This window comes from Thermobia domestica, chromosome 7, assembly GCF_964235325.1.
Source record: "Thermobia domestica chromosome 7, izTheDome1.hap1.1, whole genome shotgun sequence".
Lineage (NCBI taxonomy): Eukaryota > Metazoa > Arthropoda > Insecta > Zygentoma > Lepismatidae > Thermobia > Thermobia domestica.
In genome coordinates, this window is record NC_137460.1 from 291,727,373 (window position 1) to 291,737,186 (window position 9,814).

General features: G+C 34.8%; 1 protein-coding gene across 1 annotated transcript; it reads right to left on the reverse strand.

The window, feature by feature from the left end:
- Window positions 1–6,983: 6,983 nt before the first annotated feature.
- On the reverse strand, window positions 6,984–8,770 carry LOC145691046 (uncharacterized protein F54H12.2-like). The gene is made up of 2 exons (XM_081766660.1): window positions 7,866–8,770; window positions 6,984–7,192 (listed from the first exon to the last, which is right to left on the reverse strand). Exon 1 carries the CDS (start codon window positions 8,723–8,725, stop codon window positions 7,868–7,870), a length of 858 nt encoding a protein of 285 aa, XP_081622786.1. The 5' UTR covers window positions 8,726–8,770; the 3' UTR covers window positions 6,984–7,192; window positions 7,866–7,867.
- Between the last annotated feature and the right edge of the window lie 1,044 nt (window positions 8,771–9,814).

A 9,814-nucleotide genomic window follows, 5' to 3' on the forward strand; every position in this document is an offset into this window, starting at 1 on the left:
TGACTGTGCTCGTTCAATGAATAAAACAGTTGATATTACTCAGTTAATGAGTACGAAGTGTTTTGGAAATGAAAGATTAACGGAGAAAACTATCACTGGCGTCGTTAACTTTTAAATCTGGGGGGTCGAATGAATCAAAATCAAAATCCTCTTTCCGACAAAAGTTATATATACAAAGTATTATAGTTTCATTAAATATATTTGACTAAAATCTGGGTGGAATCGTCCCCCCGACAACCCCCCACTAACTACGCCCGTGAAACTATGAATGATTTTTTTCACATGCAAATTCCCTTTCATCGTATGAGCTACGTAATAATTTTTAATTGCAGTTGCCCATGTTAACTATCGTTTGGCAGCTCACAAGCTGAAAGTAATATGCATATGAAACAAAAGAAACATACACATTTATGTTTTTTACTATTTATTTGTTCCTTTTTTAAGTGTTTAAATTGCATATTACTTTCAGATTAATGATCAGCCCGAAAATTCAAATGGAGAAAGTTTGATTCGTTTTCATTGTTTGATCCAGATCACCAGCCAACCTCATTGATTTTTTCCTAAGGTTTTCTCTGAGTCTACGCAAGGAAATATGTATCGCTTAATTCAATCTGAATCCTTTGTTTCTTTACCTTCCTTCCTACTTTGTTATTTCATCCATCAATTTCAGTAGAGCCATTGGTCTGTGTTGAAGTTTTATTTTACATATACTCACATAAAGACATTGATAATATGAAATAGATATGATAAGGTCCGTATCCACGGGGAATCTAGGAGGCCGGGTCTCCCTTAAATTTTTGCTGCCCTCCTAAAATTTTCACGGTAAGGCTTGCAAATGAACTATAATATGGTGATGAACTTTAATATTGTTGGATTTGGCCCCCTCCCGATAAATCTTTGGGCTGGCTACCAGCCTGCACTGAGAAAAATTTATTATCCGGACAGCGGTATATTGTACAAATACAAGGATTCGTTATGTTTACTAAGGAAATCTGTACGGAGCGTACTTTATCCATATAATACACAGGTACTGCCTTTTACGCGCTTGGATGTTATATCATGTCGTTGCAGGATGTCTGACATCTAACAATCTTCTGTATTTTACATACATGTACGTATGTTAAATACTTCAGCTATATGTTATATACGTCCATCTGCGTGTGAGATCCAGGGCACCTATAGACACCTCTTTCTTTCGTCATGGCTGGCGTCATTGAACTACCGTCTTTTGCTTGCGAAACGAGGTTGTTTACAAACGGAAAAGAAGAGAGGAAGGAAACAAAAGCCTGGGTAAGTACAATAGTTAACTACTACTTTAGTTAAATATTCCATTAATTATATATTCTTTAAGTGTAACTTGCTTTAATATAGTATTAACTAAGTAAGGTAGTTTATGACTACAATTCTTACTATTGTAACTCGTTAATGATTGAGGAGAATGGAATGGGTGAATCTGAATTTTGAGAAATCTTTGAATATTAATGTTTGAAACATTTTACGTTTCAAGGTCGCAAAATGAATGTTATGTGTTTATTCATTCCGTTTTATAGCCTATGTGACGATTTATTACTTGGTGCAGAGTTACTATAGGACTGCTTATCATAATTGCTAAGAAACCGTTTTCAGCGCGAAAATTTCCTTGTGTAGTGAAGATTTAGGATTTAGATTTCTGGGCTTTCGGCATCAATAGCCTTGTTAGCCCGTCACATATGAGGGATGACGTCCCTCGGTGAGCACACTATCCGGGAAAAGGAAGAGAAGAAAGGATTGGGGAAGAAAGAAAACGGCCTGGGACCTATATGTTAGGTACCACTCCGGCATTAACCTGGTGTGAATGAGGAAAACCCAAGGTTTTAGTTTAACGCCCCATGATTGTACATCAATGTAAGTGAGAAGATGGCGATGAGATACATGATAATGGTGGAATCAAGAAAATGGAAGAAACGGGAGAGCCTTAAGAATAACCACAGTTACAGTGTTCACCAAAAGCCTATTTGTTGGGAGCAGGAATCGAACCAAGGACCTAATGTGTCAGAGGTAAGCGTTCTACTACAGAGCTTTCTTTTGTTTAAAGAACTTATTTACAAAGAAATATATATATTTTACGAAGATATTGACATATCTTACAGCCTCACTGAAATATGGAAAAAAAGTAGTTACGGAGAGCTATTATTTGTTTCAGATAATATAAACTATACAAAATATAATCGATACAAAATACAATTTAATATGCACTAATTTCACACGACACTATATATAATATAGTTACCACACACGCTAAATTCATACAATATTTGCACAGGGCGATAGTCTGCGCACTCGATACTCAGAGAGCCAGAAGATTACCTTTCTTGAAATTGTAAATAAAGACAATGTCGACAGGATTGGTTTGCTTTCTCTTCCGATTCTTAAGTGAAACAATGATGGAAATTAACTTTACAACGAATTAGTTCTTATTTCTAGAAATGCAATTTAATAAATAGGACTAAAGCCAAAACTTTAATACATAAATAGTAAAAAATACTTTTCTTAAAGACAAAATTTAAAAACAGTAATTGTTTGTTATTCGGGGTTGACAGGTAAAAACAGCAGTGATTTCTCACCATCAGGTACGAGCGAATTGACGTACAAATTTAGTGTGTACACGATTCTGTTTATTAGAAAAGCTTCCCTCCCTGTGAAGGTCAACGGTTTGCTTTCCCCTCCGCATTGGAGAGTGGTGGGAGGAAAGGGAGTTTCCTATCAGATTGCCTGGAAGAGATAATAATATATAACCTCTCTTTTAGGCGCCCCTCCAACCACGCGCCCGGGGAACGTGCCTTGCTTGCTCACCCATAGATACGGCTCTGTGAGCTAAATAAGTTATATACAATGCTTACGTAATCCTTTGACTTATAAATACTATTAAGAAAGGAAGAATTGCATTTTTTTTAACTTTCGGAAAGAAGCTACTACGGGATTAAAGGTAAGATAAGAATGGCAACACATTTGTATGCAAATGAAGTGAAACACATTCCAGTGTATGCTTTCACCCAGCAGACATATTGTTTGCAACCAAAAAAATGTGATTTTTGGAATCTTGTACTTAGGTTCACAGCGGAAGTGACGAAATAACTTGACTCATCTATTGTAACTCTCCCCCCACCAGTGTTGCCAAAATGTTGACAATATGGTTGCTAAACGAGAGGTGACGACTCCAATTTTGGGTGAAACGTCGCTATAAAAAAATAATCGAGAAAGCCATTCTCTGTAAGCATTGTTTTAAAGTTGTAGATGTAAACTAAACAATATATTCTACTCACTGGAGCAAAGCCAGGGGGAGGGGTACATGTTCCCTCCAATCTTGGAACTGAGGGGGACTTTCCCCCAATAATCCGATTTGAAATGTGTTTTTGGAGAGAAATTTGATTATTTTTGTCCCATCACTACAAAGTAACATGAGATAAAATAGACGTCCCCCAGAATAAGCCTCAAATCTGCCAGCCCCCCAACGCTGAAGACAACTCTGATCCTCCACAACTTTGTTTTTCAACTTCATAAGTATTTTGGACATCACAAAAAAAAGTTTGGGAACGGTCTTACCCGTCCCCCCAATATTGAAGAGAGATTTGTGCCGCTGGTTCTACTCACATCTTTGTAAACAGGGCGCAACTAATCCTTGAATTCAAGGATCATTTCAGATTATTTCCGGTACTTTTGTTCATATTGTGGAGTCAAAATAGTTCCGAAACAATTAACACTACAGTACTTACGTTATGCAATTTTTTGTAAAAGAAAAACTGCAGAATAATTAAAAGATCCCAAAGATAAAATATAACAAACACCCACTTCGCCTTAATTCACGCATCTATAGCTAATCTTATTGCTATCGGTAATGATGTATTACGTGTGTCTCTCAACGGGAACTGCGAACTAAAGGACATCAAGTTGTAACTGTTCTTCATTAGAGGGCAAGGGTAACAGATAACAACGCAGGATTGTGGGGGAGTGGGTACGCTGTATTTTAAAACTCTCCATCACTTGCGCTGATTAAAACAAACAGAAAAAAGAACGTAAAAACTGTTATGAACTAATAATGCTTCTCTACAGATGCAAAAAGTCGCTAAATTTGTAAGTAGCTAAATCGTCATTTAAATTGGTTGCAACAAAATTAAATAAGATGGTACTTCTATGGGTTAAATGAGTACCTCAGTACAATTTCGATCGAACACGATGTTCACTACAAACTGACTTGGCCGCGGATCGAACCAAGAACCCAATACACCAGAGGTAAGCACTCTACCACTAAGCCACTGTGCCCTCGCTCATTTAATTGTCTATTAAGGTATATACGGTTGTTTTCTGAAATTTCTTCTTCTTACAGCAAAGACTCAAAAGTACAAATCCATGTGGGTTTCTATTTTTACGACGTCATAAAATACACAATTCCTTATATCTCGCTTGCTATATTAGATATTGACAAATATGAGTAGAAGTGGGTGCCGATAGACGGCCGAGTCAGCAAAAAATTATCTTGTTTTCCTAGAAATCGATATCATTTCCTGGAATTGGGAGGCAAGTTTCGACAAGCCTTTAGTTGCTATGTTCATAGCCTTTTACGGGTAGTACAGAAGCGCGTGGGAAAATTTTGGTTTATTTGAATCCCCGTTACCCCCTACTCCTCTTTAGTTGCTATGTTCATAGCCTTTTACGGTTACCACAGAAGCCCCGTGGGAAAATGCTGGTTTGCTGTTGCTATGCTCATAGTCTTGGACACCTGCTAGATGTAGAAACAAGATAAAACATGAATTTTCGTGTTCTTGTCGTTTATTGGTTAATAATTTGAACCCCCAAACCCCTCACCCCTCCTGCGAAGAGCGTAAGCGGAACGTATGTGCTTGTGTCGATCATTCTGTTAGCAGCTGTTGCAAAGGAAGAAACGTCAAAAATTTTAAAGATGTCATCGTCAATGAGTTTATTAGATAAACTTAATAAGCCATCAATGGTACCCTTTACAAAAATGCGAGATTTGGAGATTGGAGTACCATTTCGTATTGTAAACTGTGAGATAATTACAACGGTATATGGTAGGAAGGCCTGTGTGACATTTGAAGGAGGTGAAAAAGTGATTTTACCTGGACGTTGTACTGAAAAATTGGAAGCAGATAATGGTGCATTATTAACGTATTTACAAAGTGGGAATGTCTGTTTAATATATAAAGGAATGAAGATTAATGTATCTGGACGTAACATGCACGATCTTGAATTTACTGAACTGGTTTACTCATCGTAAGTGTATGGTGCCATGTACAAACAAGATGAAACATGAATTTTCCTCTTCGCCCCTCCTCTTCATGCATGCGCAGTCATCTGTATGCATAGTGTCGTTATTCTGTACTGACCAGCGACTGGAGTAACATGTCTTTGAGTGCTTGTGCATCAACTATGGATACCAGGAAAGAGTACTTGTTAAATGTTGAATATGGACTTAATTCAATGAAAACCAAATTAATTTGCATTGGACTGGATAGTGATACATTTGAACCAGTGATTCGTGTTGGCAAAGGACTTGTGTTTGGAGTGGAGTTAAATTTGGCAGAGTGGGAGAAACTTGTACATTTAACCCCATTTGTTACGGACTATTTAAATTCTCAAGTGGAAATTACATTTATAAAATCTCTTGGTCGAAAAAACGAACTGGTGGTACGAAAACTAATGGGTGAAAAATTAGTGATGTTAGAGAAGAAAGGAACACTTCATGCTCCTCGAAACACTGTGTACTTATCTTCAAGTGATTGGCTTTATTTCTTGGAAATATTACCGTGTATTGAACATGCTGTGAAAAACAGTAAAGTTTGTAGTGTTGTGCTACGTGAATATTTTGACTTGTGTACAGATACTATTCGTAATCATGTACAATTACAGTGTCTTACATGCAGAGGACTTGCCGGAATCCATACCTGTGTAGATGAACAGAGTATTATTAATGGTATGAACATCAGTTTTCCAAGTGTCTCTCTTGATAAGAACAGTGATGTGAACATTGATGGTGAACGATTAAAATTGGAAATGAAAGTATTTTGCAAACAAAAACTTATAGATTCAATAATGGCTGATTTATTTGATAGTGTATCGACACAACCATGGTGGGGGGAAACCGAAACTCAACCTTCGGAGGGTATCAATGAAGTGAACGACTCTTCATAAAGAAGGAGAAATTGATTTGTTTTTTCATGTATACGAAACAACGTAATATCAAATGTAATAAAAATATATATATAGTGGAAAGTGAAATGTTTTATTTGTGTGTGTGTTTTGTGTTCGTTTCATACACCTCAATATGTTAGGATTTTAAAATTTTTTATAAGAAAAAAATCCTAACATATTTTTTTTCCTCGTATATTATAAGTGATACGTATAATAATAATAATAATAATAATCATAATAATGAAATCAAATTCTTGAAATGAATGTTAAAATAAAAATTATTATTTGAAATTATTATTATTATACAACTTTGTCTTAAGTATGATAGGACTTTTTTAATTTTAAAAAAAAGGAACTAAAATAATTAATATTAAAATTTTAAAAACAAAAGTCCTATCATAATAATAATAATAATATTGAATTCACATACTTGATTTAATTTACGAAAGAATAACTGATTAAGTATTTGAATTCATTAATATTATTATGTAGTTATATGATTACATCATTGAATTAAAAATCAGTTTTAGAATCTTTTTTTTAAATCACTATGAAATTCTTTAATTCAATGACTTAAAAATATGTTTTATGATATGTGTATTTAATTACATAACTGATCATAAAACATATTTATTTATTAGGAAACGGAGAAAATAAGAAATAAAACATTTGTTTTCAAAGAGAAAAAATAATACAAAGTGTTTATTGTTGATGAAACTATTTACACAATTAAAACGACGGTAAGTATAGTACATTTTAAAAGAACGTTAGATTTTGTGTTTATTGTTGATGAAACTATTTACACAATTAAAACGACGGTAAGTATAGTACATTTTAAAAGAACGTTAGATTTTGTTTTCACTGTCCATGTGATGATAACTTTACAACTGCCATATACTGTTCACTGATGATACTACTGCTGTTGATGTTGATGATGAAACGTAGATACAAGTCAATCTGAACATTGAAGATGATGTCCATACACACGATGACGATCTTTTACTCTCTGAAATGAAAAAAAATTGAAAAACAAACTTAAAATTTATTTTATCTATAATCATGAACAAATAATAATACATACAAACACATTATAATAAAGAAGAAGAAGAAGAAATGGCTACCTGCAATAATATGAAAAGAAAGTAATCAAAACAAACGAAGAAGAAGAATGAAGACATGATTACCTGTAAAAGTAAATACAGCAATCGACGATCATTTTTTTCTGGAGTTGATGAGAAAGTGTAATGAAATTCATTTAAGGACTTTCCTTTAGCTTTGAAGCATAGGAAAAGATATGAATAATGTCCACATAGGGATGATTTTACACTTTGAATTTGTTTATTATTAAATGTATAAGAAGTGGAATTTCTACGTAGAAATTGAATATGATGCATTACATATGGAGGAAATCCAAATGTATCGAAGTAGTGGGCACGGCCATCAGTATGAATATATACGGAAATCCAGTGTGTGCCAAGTTTGTTCGAGGGATCTGTATTTATGATGATAGCTGCAGGTAGTGGAACATGTGCTGGTAATTCATTGGCTGCATATACGCCAACGAAATGATTGTGAAATAAAGAATTTGTTTGCAAAGCATTTAATAAATCTAGTGTAGAGGACATCATGTATAAAAATGCAGACATGTACATATATGATATGATATTTAAATAACGTACCTTTAAAAATCCATGATGATGTTCCTCTGATGATCCACTTCTAAGAGAGATTGGAATTCTCCATACACAATGCAGGAGATAGGTGCTGGTAGAGGCTTCGTAAAATGAACTTCCAGACGAACACACCCATGACGTATAAGATTCCAATGCTGCACAGCGCTGGCTTCTCCATCTTGAGTAATGTCGAAAACAAAGATAGTGTATCCTTGAGGAAAGTCAAGGCGAGGAATATTGTTGCCATGATTGGAAAAGTGAATGCCTGATCCACAGAATAAGGTATGATATGAGGAAACATAGAGGTTGTTTTCGAAAATTGGTTGTAATGGTTTTGAAGGTACAGGTTTTCCATCAATGTATAGAGAGAAGAAATTGATGTCAAAATGTTTGAAATGAAATGGATTTGAAGTTATTGTTCCTGTATAGGCATCATTTTGTGTAAACGCCACAATCACTCGAGTTGGTAATACTCCCATAAATAAATTATCTATTGTTTTTGATTGAAGATCCTTTGGAATGACGAACGACTTCATTTGTACTCTTGTGAGAGGATATTTGGCTGTTGTTGATTGTAGAAGCTTGTTATGTGCTAGTTTTATTGTAGGACTAACATTAATCTTTTTAATATGTAAAGCAGCGTCTAAAATGTTCACTTTAGCCTCAACAGACGCATCACTAGCGATGAGACAAAAGTTTGGCTTTGCAGGAATTAACTTGAGACGTAATTCTACTCCTTGGATTAAAAATTTATCTTGATTAAAAATATCACAATGAAGATGTCCAAGCATGTCGAATTTTGCACTTTTTTTTGTTAATTCATAACGTTGTTGAAATCCTTTATTACCACTAGATGTTGCATCCATATGTCCAGCAGTATCTTGAAACCAGAATGCACATTGAAGATGAGTATTTTTAGCAGAATCATCATAATTTAACAGTTTTTCAATGTATGATCGATATGGATGATTATGAGATGGAAATGAAATCAGTTTGTTATTTAAATACACTTCCACTTCACTGAACATAGAATTTAAAAAGTCATTAATAGGAGCCACAGCTTTATCACTTTCACCAAATGCTGATCCATCAGGCTTAACGATTTGAGCTTCGATGTAAAGAAGAGTATGTGGTAGATCTATGTATTCATCACTTGTTCCTGGGATGACAAACTCTATAGGAGCATTATCAGCTAGTGAACTGATTGGTTTGTATGTAACAACATGATTATCCAATATACTGGTTTGCGTTGGTTTTGTAGAAAAAATATCTAGTTCACTTTTTACACACTCGCAGGATTGATGATGTAAGAAAGCCATAATGGTGATGATTTAATCAAAGATATCGTGTGATAACTTCCTCTTCTTATAAGACTGATTTTTCTTTGTTTTCTGTGTACGTTTCCTCTTGCCCTTCTCCTTCTTCTTCCTGCGCTTGATGATGTGTAATGGTGAAGGGTTAAAGATGGAATGATGTGTAATTCTTCTTTTCCTTCGTTGATATCCAGATCCTAACATAGATTTCAGTTTATTTTTTGCTTTGTCTTGCAAGACGGATCTCGCTTCACCCATTCGTTGATGAAAGGATTCGTTAATAGGTTGATTGTCGATGATGACATCAGTAATAACGTTTGCTCCAGATTTTAATAATTCCTTTCCTACTGTTTTAGCTCCTTGTTTTACTAGTGGCATGACAGAACGAAATAATCCTCCAAGGAAACTTCCAATACCATGTCCAACTTGATAAGGGGAGCCAACATAAACGTTTCCAGTTCCAGAAAGAGCTTGTTTTTGATAATATTGTAAATATGGATTATTCATATTTGTCGATGTTGACGCACTGGTCTAAAATGTAGTTTAACGCATACAGTTCCGAAAGTGAATGCCAGTGGAGAGCCTGTACTATCTCTTATATCTATTTTGATGTGTTCAAAATGCATCTTCTCTATAGGCACA